The sequence below is a fragment of the Athalia rosae genome, chromosome 1 (assembly GCF_917208135.1).
Source record: "Athalia rosae chromosome 1, iyAthRosa1.1, whole genome shotgun sequence".
Classification (NCBI taxonomy): domain Eukaryota; kingdom Metazoa; phylum Arthropoda; class Insecta; order Hymenoptera; family Athaliidae; genus Athalia; species Athalia rosae.
Window position 1 is genome coordinate 19,555,358 of NC_064026.1, and position 23,348 is coordinate 19,578,705.

At 38.5% G+C, this 23,348-nt stretch overlaps 3 protein-coding genes across 7 annotated transcripts; 2 read left to right on the plus strand and 1 right to left on the minus strand.

Annotated features, from left to right (window-relative positions):
* Positions 1-2,610: 2,610 nt before the first annotated feature.
* LOC105692830 (WASH complex subunit 2) lies at positions 2,611-18,660 on the minus strand. 3 transcript variants are annotated; one of them, XM_012412310.3, is made up of 13 exons: positions 18,455-18,660; positions 18,085-18,222; positions 17,688-17,876; positions 17,422-17,573; positions 16,975-17,329; positions 16,705-16,828; positions 16,372-16,557; positions 15,961-16,254; positions 15,605-15,687; positions 14,958-15,241; positions 5,605-7,325; positions 5,405-5,529; positions 2,611-5,331 (listed from the first exon to the last, which is right to left on the minus strand). In XM_012412310.3, the coding sequence occupies exons 1-13, from the start codon at positions 18,455-18,457 to the stop codon at positions 3,604-3,606; spliced, it is 5,382 nt and encodes a 1,793-aa protein (XP_012267733.2). In that variant the 5' UTR covers positions 18,458-18,660; the 3' UTR covers positions 2,611-3,603. The 3 variants fall into 3 exon arrangements, with proteins under 3 accessions (XP_012267733.2, XP_048508427.1, XP_048508431.1); XM_048652470.1 differs by having other exon boundaries at positions 18,085-18,377; XM_048652474.1 differs by lacking the exon at positions 18,085-18,222.
* Positions 7,843-11,349, plus strand: LOC105692832. Of its 2 annotated transcripts, none has more exons than XM_012412313.4 (3): positions 7,843-8,141; positions 9,190-9,328; positions 9,410-11,349. In XM_012412313.4, the coding sequence occupies exons 1-3, from the start codon at positions 8,048-8,050 to the stop codon at positions 9,552-9,554; spliced, it is 378 nt and encodes a 125-aa protein (XP_012267736.2). In that variant the 5' UTR covers positions 7,843-8,047; the 3' UTR covers positions 9,555-11,349. The 2 variants fall into 2 exon arrangements, with proteins under 2 accessions (XP_012267736.2, XP_048508522.1); XM_048652565.1 differs by lacking the exon at positions 7,843-8,141 and adding an exon at positions 8,779-9,085.
* A 154-nt stretch (positions 18,661-18,814) lies between the features above and the next one.
* On the plus strand, positions 18,815-23,291 carry LOC105692862 (YY1-associated factor 2). 2 transcript variants are annotated; one of them, XM_012412363.4, is made up of 3 exons: positions 18,815-19,004; positions 19,531-20,011; positions 20,109-23,291. In XM_012412363.4, exons 2-3 carry the CDS (start codon positions 19,835-19,837, stop codon positions 20,445-20,447), a joined length of 516 nt encoding a protein of 171 aa, XP_012267786.1. In that variant the 5' UTR covers positions 18,815-19,004; positions 19,531-19,834; the 3' UTR covers positions 20,448-23,291. The 2 variants fall into 2 exon arrangements, with proteins under 2 accessions (XP_012267786.1, XP_020711940.1); XM_020856281.3 differs by having other exon boundaries at positions 18,815-19,000.
* Positions 23,292-23,348: the final 57 nt, after the last annotated feature.

Genomic DNA, 23,348 nt, shown 5'->3' on the forward strand with positions numbered 1-23,348 from the left:
CATCGAAACTGTCGTAATTTTCTCGTTTTTTTTTTTTCCGATGCGCAGATTTAAAACGTTGCGTCCATTTGTTACTTCAGTTTCAGCCCTAACGCGGCAGCGAATCGCCGTCGAGTACCCCAGAGATACGGTGCGGAATTGGATTTCGGAATTATGTTTTTCAATTCCTTAAACGGGTATTTTTGGCATATTTATCACCATTGTCAGAATTGTCGGGAAAGTTCGGTACCTCGATAGCGCGTTCTACACTATTTTCTACGCAGTGCGTGCATTCTTACGCACATCGTGGTGGCCCGGTTTTGAATCATTCTCTTTTCGGTTTTGTACGCGTTGTTTTATTATCACTTGCTTCAGTGTGTGACATTTTGAAATAATTATCTGGTAAATAACAATCGGTGAAAATTTTATTCAAAGACAGTTGATATTCGAAATTGTTTCTCGGATGCTATTCAAGGATGCTATCGTCATATGGTATAGTTCAAAGTCAGTAGTTGTTGTTCAGGGTTGGTCAGTTCCGTTGAAAATTTGGAACATATATTGTTCATTCTGTTGTAAGTAGAAAACTATTTGGGTCAGAAATCGTCACACTATGAATAAATATGTATACAATAACGAAGTCTGACTCGATGCGCGAGTTCAAGTGGGAATTTCGTACAACACTGTAGGATAAGTTCCCACTGAGTGATCAGTTTCTTGAGAGGAGCTAATGATCGGAAAAAAATCTCTACTCACCTTTCATTTCAGTAAACGATGGGAAACACGGTACCCCACATTAAACTGGGTTCAAATGACCATGTAAAAACGGGATTCGTTCGTCATTATTTCAACTTCATCGCAATCAGGCGTAGATCTTATCAAGTTGTTGAATCTACTCGTTCTTCAACGTTACGTACATGCCAAGTGGTTTAACCAATCTCACATTAATTGAAGCGGGTAACATTGAAGATATAAAAATCCAGTTTTACTCGCTTCGCATGAATTTCGTTATCCGTTGTGTTATTTGTTCATTCAATCATTATTCTTGCAACGGTGATAAATTCGCCGAGCCATCAACGAAGGTCATGAACATTGGTGAAAATAGATTAGTTACAGAATTTCAACAATTTCGTTAATGATTAGAGGAAATCTGTCATGGAAATCGCGCAAAACGTTTGGTTCAATTGAATGCACGCACAAGGAAATAGGGGATTCGTAATGCAGCTGGTTTACATGATGGGATTTCTCGCGATCGTAGTCAGAGGGAGCAATCTGTTTACAATTTTGAAAAAATCGCTTTTTTTCCACATATTTTCAAAGTATAATGTCTTGAGAGTATCCTGTAAAACGGGGGAATCGAAATATCGAATATTTCCAGAGTTATCGTATCCCATTTTCAAATTAAAATTAATAGCTCTACAGTATTGAAAATTTAAACGCGATTATCTCGAAATTATACATTCTCAAAAAATGCTGCAGTCTTAGCTCAAAAAGTTATTGATCGATTTGGCTTAAATTTTGGGAGGCTTTTGTCTATGATTTTATCGGAAGGATAAACCTATAAAAACATGAATATCGCGTAGAGGAAGTATGTTATTGGGGTCATAATTAAATTGCTCCCCTTAACTCAGCTTCTATTGTTTTGGCGAAAACTTTCCTTACATTCGTTACGCGTAAAAACCCACGTGTGTAATAAACACGTTACGGTCAGATTATTTATGCAGTATTCGATGTATTAACGTGGATCGAATGTCATTCCCCCACTGTCCTGTCGGGTAAATAATATAATTATGATCCACGCGAGTCAAAAAACCGTTGGTGCTCCAAAGTCAATCGAAAAATGCGGATTAATGAATCCGATATTTTTTTCTTGTTCATTCCGCACGATTGTGAAGACGCGAATGGGAATGACCGAGAATGACGTAGATCGAAGCTAATTCATTCAAGCATCGTTTCGATCAAGGAAAGCCGAGCATTGAAGTCTGAAAATTTGAAGATCGAGGTTCGCAATCTTTGACCTCCCCAACGAACAGTGCAGTCTGCGGTCGAATAAGAGCGCCGAAAGGGCGTCGATTACATTTGTATGATGATTTCGCCCACGATAATCATTAATTATTATACGTGGGCCGTTTATAAATCAATGCAAATTTAATGCATTGATTCATAAAACCCCCTTTGGAACCCTTAGATAAACGAAGTATGTGCTTCCAAATCATTGATATGGTATTATAAATTACTTTAACCTTCGCTGCGAAATTTTTACATAGTTCAATCTCGATATACTTACCTCTTATCACTGGCTTGTATACGTGAACCACGTTTTCCGGAGGTCAATACTCCAATGCTAGACGTGCACATGTACGTAAATGTGAAGTCCTCGACTTTTTGAAGAATTCTCATGCATATAAGAATATTAATGAGACACGTGTACTGTACAGCATCTCAATAGTCCGATGAACTTATACCACCTGTCATTGATATCCGCAAAAAAATTGTCTTCCGCAAACTAATTGATTTTCGGAAACATTGAAAGTTTCAATCATGATCATACGAGATCAATTCGTAGGCCGTTAAATGTAGCGTCTATTTGTTGATTGACGGTACATATCGTGACAAAAAAGTCTTGACAGAGGCAATATTTATACATATTTTATTGTTCATTGACTCTGAGAAGCGGTATTCAAATATACAAAACCTCCGTTCCGTATTATCCTGTATTTTATATCGAAAATGAAATCATAAGACAATTCTCATTTTCACTTAAATACGTACGGTACACCTGTATTGTCGTAAGAGCGATGTTTCGATAGCAAATTTTTTCAGGCAATGTTTATTTCACAATTGATACATTATACATAATATCTTTTACGAGACTTGAATATATTCATTTACTTTACGTTATGCAGTGCGCATGAATTAAACCGTAAAATTTGATTACCTGATATCTACATATATGTATATCAAACGGTTGACGTATAATAATATATTTAATTCACAAACACTGTATAAACGTTCTCGTAATTGATTTCTTAGATAGGTATTTTTAAGCCCGTTCGGCGCTTCGTATAAATTAAACAAAATTACAAATATACACAATCCGATTTGATAAAACGAAATCACATAAAGAAAATATATATGTATATATGTGTGGGTGTGTGGGGTGTGTTTGGATGTGTATAGTTTGGGTGAGTTTTGAGTACTTACAGACTTTTAAAGCTATTGGATTAGAATGGATCGTTGCTAGTACGTGGATGAATGTGTATTATATACAATAGTTTGATAGACCACCCACGATTTCGAAGCCTCTTTTTCTACATTCAATGATTTCAATAGGGCAACAGAGGAAAACGATATGCTTACTGTTCAAAATCGATCGTGCCGTACGAAGAGTTTTAACAATCATTCCAAACAACAGTTTTATTTGCAAGTTTGTATAAACTGCAAGAAGATAATTTAGCGATATGAATTTTTTAATACTTTCAAAGGAATGCAATTTTGAAAACTAGCATGATTGATAAATCATTAAAATTAGCAACAAACTTGAAGCGTATTTGGAGAAAAAAATAATTTCAAAAATATTAACTAAAGACCAGTATCGATTGCTCCACCTTTCAATTATTTTTGCGATCAGTCGTTTTGTAGCATACTCAACGGATCCTCGACAATTTGTTCGGCAGTTTTTCTCAGATCTCGAGTCGTCGCTCGCTTAACTACTCCACGTGTTTCCGTTGATTTTGAGTGACTTACCGTAGCGGATTGGGTCGATTTCCCAAATATGTCACTGCCATCGTCATCGTCGTCACCGAACAAACCGGAGGGGATCGTCGATTTTTTTATCACCATTTTTTGTTCCGCGAACATATCTTCCTCTTCACCTGATCGATTACCAAAAATATCCTCTACGTTTGTCTTACCAGTAAGGGAAGTTGACTCGGTAGATTTCGGCTTCCCAGTATTGAATATCTCGGCGTTGTCAGCATCAGAAAATATGCCGGACGCAGTCCCTAGGCTGTTGCCATCGGATTTTTCCTTGGTTCCATACAAGTTCGAACTTCCGAACAACGTTTCGTCGCTGTTATCGTCGAACAAACTTTGTTTCTTCGACGACGAATGAATTTCGGTGACCGTTTTTTTCGTCATCAAATTTTGAGAAGATTTGATCGTTAGTTTTTTGGCGCCGCCTCCGAATAAGTCATCGACATCGTTACCGTCATCGCCGAATAGGTCGATCTTTGATTCTTTAGATTTTATAGTAGATGATTTTGGCAGTGAAGTTGTAAAGAAATCAACATCCGCATCGTCCGCAAAAAGGTCAAGCGTCGGTTTCTTTGTCGCGCTTTTTCCAGCCTCATCGATCCCCGCATCTTTCGATTTCTTCGACGACGACGACCTTGAGAAAAGACTGTCATCGTCCTCGTTGAATAGCAGATTCTTTCCTTTTTCTGGCGACGGTGATTTCGTGACAAACGCAAACAAATTGCTAGGATCCTTAATAGGATCATGGCTACTATCCCGTAGCGGATCGATCGATCCTTCTGCGACCTCCTGCTTCGCAATGATGCGGTTCGTTCTGGTTCTGATTTCTGCTTCTATTTTTCCTCGATTTTGTTGGGATTTATCTTCAAGTTTGTTTTTCGACATTTTTCCAACAGCGGATTCCTCCTTATGAACGGAATTGCCAGTGCTTCGTTCATCCCGAATAGAAGTTGTTTTCTCGGTGACCTTCTCTCTCGATTCAGTCGACCGTGAAGATTCTTTGGTAACAAGAGTTGCGGAGGTTCGCGAGTGGCTAGTGGCGACGCTCGTCTCTTCCTTGGCACCTTCATTATTTTTATCACTTTTGTACGGCTCGTGTTTAGCCTCGCTCTCTACATTTACGAATGACTCGACAGGCGAGAGAATCGGGGCTCTGCCAAAAAGCGCGTCTTCTTTTGGCGGATCCTCCGGGAGATCGGGGGGTACGTCGAAGAGATCCTCCTCGTCGGTAGACGGGGAAAGGAGGGTATTTTTGTTTATACTCAATGAACTCTCTTTGCTAAAGCTTATTTCAGAGCGATCATCCGCGAAAGTGGACGAGGTGGACTCTGTCACCTTAACGCTCACGTTCTCACTACCTCCTCCTGTGGAAATAATTAACCTGTCCGTGTTCGAATTCACCATATTCTGAGCGTTCGTTGAATTCTCGGCAACGGCCGGATTATTGTTCGTGCTGTTCGAGAACAGATTCCGATTCGTATCCGAATCATTGTCGTTTGAAAAATCTACCGTATCGAAATCGATCCCACTTTTCCGAAGCGCGTTCTGCCGGGCGCGACGACTCTGTGGTCGGCGCTTTGACTGGATCCGGACTCGACTCTGCAACAAAGAAATATCGCGGATGTTTACATACGAATATATGCACGAACTTTTTCAGATTTTATCAACTTACTTTAGAAGCGGTAACGCTCAACGTTTCAACTTGAACCGGAACGTCGAAGCTGATGGCTGGTTCCAATCCCTTTTGCTCAGGCGGTGAGGGCGGTGGGGGTGGAGCAATCACCTCGTGAAGATCATCTGCAAACGAACGATAAAACTTCTGGTGTCGCGACAACTTTTTGGAAAATTTTTCACTTCCAAATTAAACGTTACCTGACAGTGTCGGACTTTCTTTCGAAGTGCTGATGCAACTCCCATCTTCGCTGTCTTTATCTCCGACGTCGTCGGTCCTTTCCTCGTTCTTTCTCCAGACGGGTGGGGTATCGGTAGGCGATAAAATTTTCAAATCGCTCATACGCCCCATCAAATTTGCTATTTTTCCGGAGACAACTCGCCGCTGAACGGCACTCGATTTTTCACTGGTCACCGAAGTTGTGCTCGATCTTATTTCCAACGTTTTCGGAGGTTCTCTTCTGACGTTGGTATTGGACGAATCTTCTGGCGAAGAGGATACCGGCCATTTTTCTTCTCCCGCATTGAAAATTTCAGACTTTGAACTTCTCGACGATCTCTCTTCGTCCGATGACGAAACTTTTCTCTCCGACCGAACACTTTTACTTGAAAATTCTTCGGCACACCTCACTCTGGTTTCCTCGATACTTTCTGACCTAGATTCCGTTGTCACCTTCGACGAGACAATGGTTTTCCGGATAGCGGCAGCTTTGTTTGCGGCATCTAATTTACGATCCGATTTTCTCAACACTTCTGGTTTCTTCGCTATACCTGGCTTCGCGTCCGGTTCCAATTTAGACTTTTGTACCGTTTTCATTTCATCCAATATCTTTGACGCGAGATTCTTAGATTTATTTATCGGAAAAACATCAGTCTTTTCACCCTTAGAGGGTGGAGTATTTTCTTCAACAGTTTTCTCCGTTTTTGTCTCTTTCTCCGACTGGAGATTTCCCTTATCCCCAGTTTTCGCGACGTCCAATTTGGCAGCAAGTTGTTCCATTACTTTTGGGCTCAGCTGTCCTCCAACTTTTCTTCCTGACTCGATAACAGACGCCTTTGTTTCCTCCGATTTTAAGAAAGTAGAGGATTCCATCGTCTTTTCCAGTTTGGCAGCAGGCGGTTTAGCCGGCGCAGCGAAGAGGTCGTCTGTACCGTCGTCGAACAAACTCGGTGGCTCAGATTTCTTCATCCCACTCGTAGTCTTCTTTCCGAAACTCGGACTGAACAGATCATCGTCGTCCAGATCGTCGAATATACTATCAACTTTCGCGCTCACTGATGCAGTCTGCTGATCTTTAATCTTATTCCGTTTTTCAAAATTGCTGTCGAGACTTTCCCTCACGGTATCAACGTCTTCGGCGTTTCTTGCACTTTTTTCCTGCGTAGAGGATGCTTCCGGCATAACTTCCGATCGCTTAATTTCAACGGCGGACTTACTGGCCGCAAACAAATTTACGTCCGACGAATCCTTAGTTCCGAAAATGTCGTTCTCGTCCTCTTCGTCGTCATCGAATAATCCTCTATTTTTGAAAATCTTTGCTCTGTCCGACGATTGCGAGGTCGCTATTGTTGTCGTCGAAAGAACGTCGGTAGTTTTTTGAGAACGCGATCCAGAGCTGGTATTCGAGAATAGGTCGTCACCGGTATCAGAGTCGTCGAACAACGACCTCACCGTGGATTTAGCGTCGGTCTTTGACCCGCTCTTCGGTAATGGCGGAGGGCCAAAAATCTCGTCGGTATCCTCGAAAATACTTGGATTCGCTTCCGTATTCGTGTCCTCGTGTATCCGCGCGTTGTTCAAAAAATTTTCATTATCTCGATCCAATGTTTTCGCAGCGAAGAGACTGTCGCTACCAAATCTCTCTCTGTACATGTCCCCTGTCCTGTTCCAGGACGATGTCAACAATGGTTGGAAATTAGCGCTAAAAATTAAACAAACGCAATTACGTACCGAACAACGGTTACGAAATACTCGTATTTCTGAAATCAGCTTCGCTGCATCCATGCACATAAGTATAACAAGCTTGTTATGCGAATCAAATCCATGACTATAACTACGAGTTGATTAATTATATTTTTAAACCCAACTGACCCGTGCAACGTCGATCATTATACATGTGCCTGAATTTACGCATCGCAAGTTCAAGCGATAGATAATACCATAGATAATACGGCGAAAGATCGAGGTAACCAGATGCAGCGACAATTGAATATATCGAGGGATTTGGGGATCTGCAGTCCGGCGCAAATGTGTTGGTCATCGGATACAAATGTGAGTTCCGAATTTAGGAACTGACGAGCCCGAGTGGTAATCGCGAGAGTTGCGATGGATGAAAGTTTATAGACTTGCCGAAAACCTCGTATAGTAGATGGCTGTCGTTGTAATATTTTCTGCAGATGGTGATGTCATGAAAAATGACCGATATAGTACCAGGGTCAAAGTCTTTTTGGGGTAAAGGAAATGTTCACGTGAATACCAGACGTCTTATCGGGGTTATTGCAAGCGGACGCCAGACATGAAGATTATTTTTTAGTAACCGGAGCAACCTTGTTGGAGTGTATCGATGACATTGCTCGATGGACCAATCGACGTTTTCACATTAAAAATTCATCAGAAACGGTTGTAATCAGTTAAGTTTTCGCCATGGATCAAGCTGCATCAATAAAGATTTTGGTGATATTGTGTGTTTTTCAAACGGCAATTCCAACAACAAGCCAAACGCCAATTCGTAGTTCATGTGAGTGCCGAAATAGAGACGAAATAAAAGAGCTGAAATGAAATTACTTGTATTTGAAACCTGTCGGCGCCGTTGGCCATCGGCCCTGTCCACCGTGAGAGAATTAAAAAAAGATCCAAATCTAGGTCAGACCTGCCTAACTTCAGACTTTTTGAAAGATGCGCGCCTTCTAAACGATGCCACTGATTATAAATTCACCGGTTCATTATCACCGAGAAAACAAGCGTTTCTTCCTTCTCTTTGAACGGATAAATAATTTGGTTATTTCCCTTTTTTTTTTAGTCATAAATATTTATGAGCTTAATTTACGATCGATGCGCGTCAGCGTTTCACGTTACAAGCATTTTGAAACTCATTCACCGACAGTTAATTCGAAAGTTATAACGCTGAAATGAATTTTCCACACATCGAATATGGTCTTTTCGAAAGATGCAAACTTCACAATAACCCAAAGTACACTAAATCTGTCCGTTCTACCCACTGACTTAGTTGAGAAAATAGCTAAAGTTAAACTAACCAGAGCGCAGCGAAATATGTGTCTCTTGGTTCGTTGGAAGGAGGACGTTAAAGTCGGGCACTGGCGCCTGTTGATCGGCGACTTTTTACACTCGGAGGCGATGGGGCCCCAAAGATATAAAAAAAATACTGTCTTCCGAAGAACCGAACGGTACGCGATAGCCGGGGTATTCGATTCTCAGGACGCAAAATCGGGTGGTTTGGTATGAGATATTCGGGTCTGTAACTAGGCGGTTTTGAAAGTCGATCGGTTCAGGCGAGTGGCCAGAATATAACTGAGGGATTTCGTGAAATTCAACAAAATTGTAGACGTCGTGTGACGTGAGATTTCCTATAAACGCGGTGAGATCGAGTCCGGTACAATCGTCTCACAAGCGAGGAATCACCTGGCTAGCTGCCAATGCACGCGTACGTAACAGATGCCACCGGTAAACCTATGCGGGACAGTCGTCGATCTGTATTGGTAAAATCGAGAGTAAACTTTCAAAAAAATTATGCTTATTCATAAAATCTCCTAATTGCCTCGTTTCAGCTAACCACCAGCCGACCGGTCCAGGATTGTGCTTTTTACAAAATGGCGAAGTGCTTCCGGCCGGCGAACACAAAAATTCAACCGTCACGGGATGTCGTCTAATTATGTGCTCGGAGTTTGGATTCGTGAGAATCGACGAGTCAGTTTATCTCGTGTTACGTTCATTTTAAGTAAAACAATCTACGTCAACGAAACTCTGCATTTATACGTATAATTTCAGGTGTCCAACGAATTCTTGCAGCAGAACAGCAGTGTCCGGTACTCTGATCGGCTACGAGCAACTCTACCCCGATTGTTGCAGTAGAATCGCTTGCCCTGACAGCGACTTCTTTTTCACCGAAACCAAAGGAAATCAAATCGATTAATGTAACAATAGGTATACTCGATGAAATGTATGCTCGATAATCAAAGTAATTAACATGTGTAACCCGTCATGTTTACCTCAACCAAACATCGATTTACTATTCAAACGCGTCAACGCCGCGAAGAAAGTTATACCATGTTATACAAACCTGCAACATAAAGACGGTCAAACATCCGGTGACACAAAAGATCCGATCATAGTTCGCGAACTGTAACGACGGCTACGTCACATCAGAATCTAGATGATTTCGCAATCGAGGCTCAAGATTACTCCGATTTATGTACAATAAATATATGCGAGCCTCTTTTTTGCGCGCAATGATAAATAATTCATTTCTCACCAACTCAAAGTTCACTTTTACTATTTTACTGTTAGTAACGAGGAAGAAAGAATAAAACAATAAAAATAGCAATTGCAATCATACGGTAAATCCATAATTACAGGGCATCGTATTTAATTGATAATTGATAATGAAACGACATTCAATTTTTGTAGCTACTGTTCGAACTTGTCCAAACACCTAAAACCGCGCTGCCCAAGCTATTTCTTATGATAAAAACGCAAGTGTTCGACGGTAATTTCCTCGATATTAATTTCCTATTTATTTTTTTCCCACGAAATTGATGTCTTTAGAATCTTTTTGAAAGTGATGGCATTCGTCCAAAGCGTATACCTACCTAGTTTCAACATTTGCATTATGCAAAGAAAACAGATTTATTTCTGTACCATGCGATCACGCATCAAAAGTAAACTAGAAAATTGAATTTAAACCACTCCGCTGCACAATCCACTGGTTTATAATCCAATAGTTTTGATCAGTTCGAATCTTATCAATTCCGCAGAAGCAAATATATTTGTCGTAACCGAAATACGACGCGATTACAGCGCAATATTTTCGTCATACAATGCTTCATGCGTCAATGGAATTAACGCAACTCGATGTGAATATAATTTATGTATTTTATGTACGAATGGAAGTTGAATTCGAGAACAACTTCCTGCAAATCTATTTCTCAATGTAACTAACTAAGTTTATCTGATCGTCGACGGATCTGCCCAAGTATTTCCGAATTTCATCCCCTCTGTAATTTCTTCCATTTATGAGAAATGTTCAATTATTACAATGTATTTTCTTCTGATAAGCGCGAGAAAAAAACTATTTATAACATTGTACCGTTGAGTTTCTGTTCCCTCACTCCTTTATCTTTATTTTTTCTTACACTTTTTTATTTTTCACGTATTGCCAATAGCGGAGAGAACAAGCTGTCCGTGAAGAAGATAAGCGGAAGAATATTCTCGGATGATTTTGCCGTTTTCACTGCCTCCCCGCAGAGAAGGAGGTGTAGATTACGATGATTTCGATTGAGTGGTACGAAATGACCGATTTCATCAACGAATTACTCAATTCGATACAGCAATCGCACAACATTGGGAATGATTGGGATGTATCAAATAAACAAAAAATCTACTACTTACGCACAAAAGTTCCCTCTCTTACAAGAATCTACGCTGGGGGTTCGACAATGTCGTAATTACGGCGATGCATGTTGTTGTCGATATGATAAAAATAAGAAAACACCAGATCTATATAATAGTCAGATCAATTCACCGCGGACATAAGAGAGTCTTGAAAAGCCGAATAACGACGGATATTTGATCATCAAATCGACCAGACAATCGAAAATTAATTATCTGTACCGAAACTCATCTGCTCCGAATAGCTAACATGAAAATCATCCGACTGTCATTCGCTATTATCATCCTACTACAAGTTTTCACCATAGCTTGCGCGTTGAGTGAGTTTTCATGATATTCAATATCTACCAATGAATTGTGTCTCCATGACCAATTGTTCGTTCGATGATTGAATTCTATTACAAACTAAAAAACTTTACATCGAGTGATTGTACTGTACCTGTGATTTTTTTTTTTTTTTTCTTTTTTCAGAAAATATTTGCAAGTACAGAGGAAGACAGATGACACCTGGACAAAGTGTGACCGACTGCTACGCTATCGTAACGTGTCACACGGGTGGCGTTATTTCCAGAAGAGAATCGTGAGTTCCTTGATATTCAAGAAATGTTCGATTTAAAAAAAAAATCTCTGTTATCCGCAATTTCTTTCACACATTGGCGTGATATTGACGCGATTTCCTACGTTTTCCGTCAAATTGCGCCGCAACAAACATCGCGCCAATATAATACTACAGACGCGTACCATTTTCCGGAGACTAATTATTCAATCATCATAGCGATTTCTGATTTCAACCTGAGGAAACGTGTGTCTTTTTTTCAGATGTCCGAGATACGTATGTAGACACCGGTTGCGTGGATTTGTTCAGTTCGACCATCGTAAGTCATACCCGGAATGTTGCGGAGGCCCCGTGTGCGACGATATCTACAAATCCTACCTCTAGATTCCGTGAAAAGCGACGATGTGCAGTGAAAAAAAACGGAGCCTGCGACCACTGAAGAGACTGATTAGACCGTTTAGGTTGCAGCGATCGAATAGAATAAGCAGCCTATGATCTTATAAGATATCGGGGCATTTTCATTTGTTGGAGTATGTGGGTATTATATGCATAGTCTGATAGAATAATATATTACCGTTAAGAGTTTGAGCAGATTCGTATCTGCATCAACGCTAAGTTATAATTAATGTATTCTGAAGCTAGTCGCGTGTCTGAAAGTGGCTCGTTATAATTGTACAATAATTATCGAATCGTCGTCGATTAATATATTATAGGTGTATTATGTTCAGCTAAAAAATGAGGGAATCTCAGGATCACACAGGATCCGAATTTTTGATATTATGCTCTTTCGAAAATGTAATAAAAAACATGGTTGTTCAACACAATTTTGGAATTATTCTCAGATCTTTTCAGAATCTGAACTTTGACTAAACTTCAATATTACAAACTCGTGACTCACGCTTTTGTCGGATTCAAATCTTTGCGTCGTTCGTCAAAGGAATTCGTACGTTGTTTTATGATCATCCACGTCTACGTGATATTTACGTGCCTCTTCAACGATTAGTATAACGATTGAAGTGAGTTTATATAAATCCGACCGAAGCCCTGCAGATGCTTAATTTCTATTATTTTAATTTACAGAGAAGTCGGTCTGCGAGTCCATCGAGAGATGATTCTCTTGAAATTTTATTATTTAGTGCCGTTTGTATTTTTTATTCTGTGCGTCGCAAGTTGCCGATGTAAGTTCATTCTTTCTCTGATTTCAACTCCTCGTTACACCTACCCATATTGTACACTAATACGGATAATTCAATCCGATCATTTTTCATCATTTTTTTCATTGCCTTCTGATATTATCCTGTTCAAGGATCAATAGTCTTTTAATCGAAATTTTAGGTTCCGAGTGCACGTTAGAAAACGGTGAAATCATCGCGACTAACGCATCACGCGTAGTCGACTGTGAGACTCTATATCTATGCGACGAAGAAAATGAACTACAAGCTTATCCGGCGTACGTAAGAATTAATTTAAAGAAAATTCTACAACATACTCGCATACCGTATATGTTTTGCATTTTGTAATCATTGAAACTGATTGAATATACTTGTGTAATTACCCACATTTACAGCTGTCCGAAGTTAAAGAAATGCGGGGAACAATGTGCGGTGGTACGAGAGCAAGACAAATCGAAAGATTGGCCGGAGTGCTGCCCATTCCTGAGGTGCTAAACTTTCGTCATGCTAATTGTACAAGTTTATTTTGTAACAATTAAATTAAAAAAGTAAATAAACTAAAAATTTTTGTTTCGCGGTATTTAAATTCGGACAGGTAAATGAAAACCTTGCCGAATACGAACAAACGCGTAACGTTATCGCGCGCCTGTTTAAACATGGAACGATACAGTGCCAATTACTTCGAAATTTTGTCAAAGATCAGTTTTGACCGGCGATGAATTTCAAGGCTTTTTTTAATATGCGTGATTATTTTTTGTTATTTCGATAGTAATGAGATAAATAACGTAACAACAGATATAATAATTATTATTCAATCGAATACCTGTTCTTGATTATCGCCAAATGATTCCACCAATGGATATCGCACATTTCACTGTGTGTAGAATGTTTTTTGTGTCATTCGACGGAACCTGTGAGAACCGCATGTTACTAGCGAATGCGAAGATTCTAGCTGGAGAAGTATGATGGATCGAAGACTGGCTAGTCTTTGGCTGTAAGGATATTTAAAGGTACCGACCTAATCCCGCCCACTGCAGGTCCTTAGATTCCTATTGATTCCCGAACACGCGATCTTGTGTGCTACACGTAAACATCATTCATCTTTATGTGGGGCAAACCCTATACGTTACCCGTACATGATGTAATCTGTACATTATATTGATGAATTTTTTTTAAAAAGAGAAATCGATCATTCACCAATTAAAATACGTACATCCTAATTAAAGCGAGTTCTTTATAACTAACATACAACCTTTCAGTTAGGGTACCGTGCGTTATTTTAAACAATTAACCCAGTTGAATCGCGGCGGTGATCACGGAGGTGAGAGCTCTTCAAAATTCTATTTATAGGATCGTATAGCACTTATATGAGTGATTAATGTATATATAAAGGTGCTCAGAAATTTTCCAGCTTTTAGATTTCAAAAGTCTCGAAGAAGACACTAGGTATATGGTATTCTCAACGTCCAAATACGGACGATTCATCTCCTTAATCTATTAAACTCATATTATACCTACACATAACGCGAATTTCGACTACATTTGACGGAACAAGTCGAATGAAACACTTCCGCTCGTCACTATTTGAATGAATACGATTCTGTGCGACGCGTGGACGATATGTTATTTCTTTCGTACAATAGTCGTAGACACGGACCTAGAAACTAATGAGTGCTGCGATGGCAGACACCTTGACGAGATATACACCTGTAGCGAACCTGAATTACCACTTGGCATTGGCCGAGTGAAATCACTCTTCCTTTTGAATTATCTCAGGTGATTGTTATGCGGTACACGATCGGACTTTGCGTCAACCGCTAGATTGTTATTATCTGGCTCTCAATGACCGCATGATGCGATCATCGTCATTTTTTGTAATTATTTAATTGCCTAAGTTTTGGTGCTCTTTTGAATAAGCAATTCGGTGTAGACGTACTTCTTCACAGATATGAAAAGAATTTACGATAACATGAATCTTGAAGTAAAAAGTAATTTTCCTCTTTCCATATCCAGACAAATTGTTTGATGCAGAAGCTGTTTCAAATTTGTTACGAGAACGCGGCAAACGCCGGATAATTCAAATTATTATCCTCATGCATCGAACTTGAGTACTCTAAACGAATAAATACAACTACAACTAGATTAAATTTATTAAACGGCAATGGATAAAAGCATTCCAACAAGAAATCGTGCTAATTACCTTGTGTTCGAGTTGGCTGTAACGTCTATGCTTGGTGGACGAAGAGAAACGCCGCTACTCTCTACAGTTTCCGAATTGCGCGCCTCAATCACCGAATTCCCATAATTGGATCTAGCGTTTACGCCTGAATTACTATCATCTGTTGCATTTGGTACTGTGTCTCTTGAAGATTCCAAATCAGATGATGATTTACTGCTGGAAGAATCACTGGACACTTGGCGACGTAATTTTCCGGACGCAAAAATGTCTATATTACCAAGCAACGAGACCCCACCCACTGGTCCCTGCAACAATAAAACAATGGATTGCCACTAACAAATAGAAATGTTGGAGAGTATATTGATCTATGGAAGCCTTCTTATGCTCTTCAGGACTAAGTATTGATCTTTACCTACACCTATAAATGAGATGATGTATCGGTTTATTATATTTTCACTTTGATGAACACCCAACGTTTCCAAAAACTGGAACGTATTGTTTACGATGTTGAGAATCTGATCCCATGGTTTTTCACTTTTTTTTCGTTAATCATAAGTGTCAACCTTATTCAAACTATAAAAGGCGATATCAGCAGGCTATACCATGAAAGATTTGAATAACGCAGTAATATGCTGTGGAGTTTACAATGCGCTCTAATCCAATCGTACCTTTCTGTTGTTGGTGTCAGATGCTTCTGCGGGTGTGGAACTAGCTTTCTTCTCAGGACCACTTGCCTTGGCTCCCGTCCAATCTGATCAACAGAATTCTAATATTAACCATCGCTATTTATAGTTTTGTATGATCTACAGAAGTTCATTGATATTATCAAAGGGGCGAGGTGAATTTAGGGTAGTTGCATTATAAACTTTAGTAAATTTTGTAAATTAGTAACCAGGCACTAAGCTAATGAACCTATTGGAAATACTTTTTTGATGCGACTCGAGTTTGCTTGTCAATGAAATGGAATGCAGCTGCAATGGTGACAAAGATAGAAAATTAATTAGCTTTGAGGCTTTACTATTACCATTTTTTTCCTCACTGAAAATATTTTCTACATCTTCGGAATCATCATCAAAAAGCGAGTTAATTGCATCCTTTGTCTCTGGGGTACTTGTCGTCATTCCTTCTTTTCGTACGATGTCACCAACGACCAAGAGTTTGTCACTTCTCGGCCTTTCTTCTGGGCGAAGACTACTGCTTGGTGAGCTATTTTGGTTTAATGGCTTGCTTATCGAAGTTTGCCCTGAGAATATATCATCTAAATCTTCAGAATCGCCATCGCCGAATAGATCGTCAATCGCAGACTTTGGTTTTATTGCTAAAATGCAATTGAAAAATTGGCAGGTGGGTTTGCTGGTTTTCACAATGGTTTAACAGATAATGGTTCTTTGTTTTAAACTTATCGAATCCCATCAGTATTAAGCCATGAACTTACAAACATTATTGATCGGTGGTGGTGCATCAAGTGACGGAGGAATGATGTTGGATTTGAAAGGCTTGGCTGGCTTGTCGTGCCACAACGAGTTCGGAGCTTCTTTGCCAAATAGACCTGTTGGTTCACTGAATAAATTCTCTGACCGAGCTCCAAATAGGTCTTCTTCTTCTGGGGTGAATAGATCATCTGAAATTTACATTTCACTTCATGTTACACTGTAAAATTAGGAGACTTATTTTATTATTACAACTCAACACATCTCTAGTCACTTTATACTTTGGTATATGACAAAATGTAGAGAAACTTGGCACCATACAAATGTCTGATTAGTACCTTTGGGATGATTTAGAACTGGTTTGCCGATGATCTGAGTATTTATAGATTTTTGAGTTGGAATAACACTCCCCAACCTTTTAGCCAATTCTTCTGCAAAGTTTGGTGCCGCACTACTTGAACTCTACAAATCACAAATAACTTTCCGTCACATCTCAAATGCATCTAAATTTCATGCTATTAAAAAATTGCACTTTGGAGTCTAATAACTTATTCAACTATATCATAGCATAGAATAGCTACTTGGCAATACGATGCAAGGTATCTTACTTTGGGTAAACTATTAGCAGCGGTGGTGGCTTCACTGTCTGAATCAAAGATATCTTGATTTTTATTAGACCCGGTGTCTTCAGTATGTCTCTTGACATCATTTATTATATTGTAATCATTGGACCCACTCGACGAGAAATCCGTACCAGGTATTTGCGGATTATGCAAATTGATAGGCTTTGATACTGGTGGTATGTTATCATCTGAATCAGTTTCAGAATCATCATCCCCTTGATGCTCTGATTCACTACTACTACTCTCTAAACCTATTTTACTGGAGTTTTTCCATTTCTCTGACCCAATGATGTATGGAAGTAGGCGATCCTGATATGGATCCTTTGGCCTGAGTATAACGCTGTGATGAATTTGAAAAATAGGTATTTTCAATCCAAAATAATACATTGAGAGATAGTTAAAAATACGCAAGAATCTAAAAATCTCAAAAACCTTGGAATAGGAATTTCTCCATCATCTTCGCTGTCACTGGCAACGACTTCCAACGTTTCATACTTCTCATCCATTATGGCAATACCGCAGCGGACACTTTCTCCTATACTTGCTATTAACTCTGCATCCAACTGTTCTTTTGTTTTTAGAACCTGGTAAAAGTACATATGACATTAGCGATACTTAGATAAATTTTAGAGAAGATGTGTAATAGAAATATAGAGAAGATGAAAATGCTTCAAAATACAATTGTTCAAATGATTTACCTCTGGTTGTTGCTCTTGTGGCAACTCTGTTTCAATGTCGTCCTCCAACACACGACTCTCGATAAATTGTGTGTTGGCAAGAGCCAATGACGTATTAGTTATATTATCTATGAAAATGATTGTCTCATCTAACTCTGAAGTTAATGAATTTAGGGCCTTGTGCGTTGTATTTGCTCTTGTCATCAGTTTCTGTAACAGATAATTCATAAAAAAAATAAAAACTATTTCATCAGCAAATACTTTTTATTCCAACCATCGTTCAAACGTGGTTGCTAATATCATATATGTTATATTTGCAAATTTATTATTCTTGCGGTATGTATAACAAACAAAATGATTCATTGATATAGGGACGAGTAAAAATGGCCATAAGTTTCTATCAATCTAACCAGCGTACATCAGAAAACTGCTGAAGGTGCTGTAAAAGACCAGAATCACCAGCGAGATTCCATTCTGCTCGATTCTCTCGCATTTCATCGGTAGTCCATGGATGATCCCATGACTTCTCTGTTTGGTCAGATTTGGCAGGTGCATCCTAAAAACTAGCACTGTTAGAACCCGTATACTAAGAACAGTATCATGCCGCGGTATTTATTGACAGTTGAATCAGGGGCCATTCGCTCCCAGCTCAACCGTAGCGAGAAGGCCCCTTAATCTGTTAGTACTAATCTGTTCACTCCTCCAAGTCAGCTGATGAAACAAATCATTTTCAACAATGATAAAGTGTGAAAAGCTAATCAATTGTAATTATAGATTGACTCTATTACCATTTCTGAGCCCTAGTGACACCTAGAGTATTTTGACTCTTTGAACTTTCACATAGGTGTATCACATTTAACAGCAGAAACTTCAATACTGGTTAAAATAAATAAACTGTCAAAACCGATCCAGGTGACGGTGGTCACCGTCTCGGCCACTTTATTATTATGGTTAAACTATAGAGTAAACGCTGACGACTCGACGATGCTTATCGCTACAATCGAATTATCGAGGCACAGTTTTTAAATCGCGAGTTGCAAAGCGGCGTTGCCACAATCTGTGGTCTCCTGCACAACTGTACCTGCAACTAAATGTATACAAGCATACTGCAATCATATACATACATAGCTACACAACTGCAATGGTTAAGTTCAGGCGTTCCGCCGTTCGAGCGGCAGCAAAACAGCGCCGAGGAGCACCTTGGATTGTTTGTCAATATTTAGTTTTCTCCGCCTAATATCCCCCCCCGGAGTTCATTACTGTCGAATAATTTAAATTACTACGCGAGCGATCACTACTGCGAAAAGTTCTTCTCGTTTAAAGGCTCGATCGACGTAAGTAAGTCCGTTTGTTACCTGCGTGCCTAGAAAGCTACGGTGTATTTGTGTGTATACGGCGAGTTCTGTGTGTCGATTCATTGATGGTATCGTACGTGTGTATGTTCTCACTTAGAAATACTGATAGGTGCACGGTAGGTTTGCATATGCAATTAACGTTGCACTGCAGCACGAAAGGTTCAGATTTTAATTCCTAGGTACTTGAGTACTCGCGATGTCAAAACGATTGAAAAGTGGAAGAACCGTTAATCGATTTTCTATGAGCATCACAAATTTCAATAGCCATCAATGTGCAATATCTAGAACAGAATCAGAAAGGGTTGAGAAACGTTATTATTGCACAGCAACAAATGTAATTCAACCAACTCTGTATCTTTATTTGGAACTTGGGCGTAATATAAAGTTCTCCATATAATGTCTAGCATATACCGAAGGAAAATCACACTGCCAAAGAAAATCGTCTATCGATGTCTTTTTTTTCCGTAACAATTGATTGCTCCATCATGATACATGTCTTTTTGTTTCAGTCAAATTTCGATTATTCAAAATGATATTTGGCACAAGGATAACATGGTTATTGGATGAAGGCGGTCAATTAGACATTGAGGAAGATGCTATGTGGCCAACTGTATCATTGAGTTGATGCATCTGAAAATTATCTAGGCATCCATCCATAGTTTTAGATAAATCCGGTCACCCTGGCTCTTTTGGAAACATTTGAAAGACTTAAAAGTGATAATAAAACTAGTTTTGATGAGGCTGAAAGCGGGCAGGAGAGACCAAGATCTCTTTTGAGAAGGTTCAGCATAGCACGACTGACTCCGATGAACAATGAACCATTCCGGAAGTGGGAAGCGGCAGGCGAAGGTTTTGGAAGACAACTACTGGGACTGCAGTGTCTGCACCTATAGGAATACAGCTGAAGCATTCAAGTGCCTCATGTGTGACGTCCGCAAAGGAACCTCTACGCGGAAGCCCCGCATCAACCCTCAGCTCGTAGCTCAGCAGGTTTGCAAGTTTCTAGAATTTCACACAATCCGTATGTGCGGCCCCAATTATTCACACACATGGCAACAAAGTTTCATCCAAAATCTTTTACATTTAGGTTGCTCAACAACAATATGTGCCACCCTTGAAGCCAGGTAAAAAAGAGGGTGGAAGTGGTAGTAGTACAACTAGCAGTGGTAAAGACAAAGAGCGAAAACTGGATAAACCAAGACGTAAAAATAGGCATCCTCCTCGCCTCAAGAACATAGACCGAAGTACGGCACAAACTAAAGAGGTCACCGTAAATAATGTTACCGTTGTCATCACCGAATATAAACCAAAAGTAAAGAAAAGCTCCGACCAGTCAGGTTTGTCGAGCAGTGCTTCTTCTGAAAATGGAAGTCAGCACGATTCTAACCAGGATTCCAGAAGCCTGGACATAGGTACCGATGCCTAGTTCGTTGTTATGACGTGTGCATAAATATTTGTAATTAATATATTATACATACTAAAGACCAAACTGTCAGATATCAGCTGCTTCATGCACCTTGATGAAATTGGTTGTTCCGTATCTATACTGGTGATAATTACTATCAATGTTTTGCGCTTTGCATGAACATTCTACTGGTAATACAGTTATTAGATTTATGGATATCTAACCATGCAATGTTTTGGTTTCATGACGTACTTTCCCAGTTTTTAACCATTTATGAGAGTTAGTTGTTACTCGTTGTCAGGTCCATCCTTAGCGTAAATACTTTGTAACAGATCGTACGCATCACAGTGTCAAGTGATACCACACTGCCAGAGATCAGATTATAATTTTACATGCTTTTCAAGTTATTAAGGATGATATTGTATAATACACAATTGAAAACAAGATAGAGAAGTTGCTCAGAATAATTTTTCTCACAAATTTGGATTTTCTATAAATTATTGGCCATTCATGAAAACCTTACCTCAGACACATATTTGAATTGTAACTTCGGGTTGATTCTTTTTCAAATTAAATTAAAAGTTATCAAAATGGCGTGCTATATTACACGACTGAATTACCGAAATTGATAGTTACAAGCCCTTGGGCAAATGATTGAAAGGTGGCTAGCATCCAACTGCCCATGACAATAGTCGAAAATAGCAAAACATATTTTCTGGAGTTTCTTTTAAAGGTGTAGGAAATATTCACATTGTTGAGTAGAATTGAGGAATCTATCAAATAGACCTATTCTATTTGTTAATTGTGAATTTTGTAAATAATGCACGTGAATGGTGTGAATTGGAAGATCGTCGAACCTCATTAAATCTGTAGCACTACAGAGCATATTAGATAATGAGCATATTTAAGTTATCTAAAAAACTATCGTGAATGGATTACGTCGAAGAGATTCTCAAACAACATTCGGAAGCTGATAAATGATTATCATTTATGTAATTTCTAAAATTAGAAACATGATGAATCGAACAATAATAACACTTCTTCGTTATATCACTTAAGATCACTCAGCATATATGAAATAGATAAAACGGGTTTTCTATATTATCACAACATTATTGTGAAAATTTTTTGTCTAAACATTCAAGATTTCATTTTTTTTTTTTCTTACTTTCTTATAATTATCCAACAATCAATCAGTTTTAACAGATGAATATTCTGAATTCATAAGATGAACCTGTGATGCTTGAACACACTATTCTCTTTACGGAAACTGACGACTTCAAAGTACAACTAAGAGACGATTATCACAGGTCAAAACTTCATGGAAAACCATCTGCATATTTTGATATACTTGCAAAAACGACAGATTTATCTTTTGTGATTTCAAATAACTGTGAAAAGTATAAGAATATCAAATGCAGTTCCCAATATCCATCCACATACAATACTGCCATAGTAATGAATACAACGATTGAGATGAACTGTACCATGTGGTAATACATTTTCGTAAATCGATTTCGAGCCATTAGCCACATAGCCAGTAATCTGAATCTAGATAAACAAAAAAATTAAAGTGGCCAAATCGAATAGTCTTCAATTGTTTTTAAAATGAAGCATTCATTTATCTAGCGATTATCGGATACCATTAGAGAAAGAAAATAACTATCAAATCAAAACTCACCTGTACCATGGTAGTGGCGTGCAAGACGTATGTATTTAGATACTTATGTGAATGTGTTAGTAATTAAAATTTACTCAATCGTCTGTTCGACAACGATCGTTATTCATAATAATCCTTCAACCCCTATTGTATGTTCGTATTTGGAGTAATATGAAAAGACTGTTTTACATAGTTCATTATGATACCCATTATTAATTAAACACATAAAATTCCATAACGCAAATTTTCCTCTTTTATAGTTGAGCCTGATTAAGTTAATAGATCTGCAATACCTTCAAAGCTAGTGATAATTGACCATATATGGAAAATTTTGCAGCCCACATTGAAAAGCACATTTTTATCCAAGATTCAACTATTCTAAGTGTCTTATTTATTTTACTCTTGCCCAAGTTCTGTAGGGTCAGATTTTTAGCACCAAAAGTGAAAACATAAACCATTAACGGTCAGCTGCATTGAATTATAGTTTATTACGACTTTCATGTTGAAATTCCCAGTATACTTGTCAGACAAAATGATCCCAATAATTTTGTGGATAAATATTTTGCTACAACTGTAGTTCATAGTGTGTGCCTGTACATGTCTCCGTTCATCTAAATCTCTTTTAGTTAGGTGATACATATTTTTCTATTCAACAGTTTCAGCAAAATACCCGTTTCATTTTCATGTAAATAATTTAGGAATATTAAAAAATCGTTCCGTTTGTTATAGTCTATGATGTAATCATTTTGTGCAACTGAAATTCATAATACTGCATTAATAGTAGGAATCCAAATTTTATTCAGGCTTCTACAAAGGTCGCATAAAAGACAGCACCTTATTCGTAGAGTCTATTTTGTAATAAGATTAGGAAAAATATGTAAATTGAATATATCTCATATATATGGATCATATAGTTAATGATTATGCAAACTCAGATGCAAGTATATTACTTTTGTATTATGTTGGATATTATTTGTCAAACACTTCGGATCTGAGCTGGATTGAACAATTTTGACATATTCCAGATTGTTATATCAATTTTTGCTCGATTCTGCATCTCTTTCGACAGGTAAAATTCCTGAAATTTTTTTTTTCCAGTGCTGATTGAGTTTTGGAAACTTGGTTCACACTTATGCTTTAACACATGTAACCTAATGATTTTAAATGTAAATATTCTAATAAAATTCATTTATTGCAAAATCAAACTTCTCCAGCAACACATTTCTCTTCACTAAATAACCAAAATTGCTGTAAAAATTTTT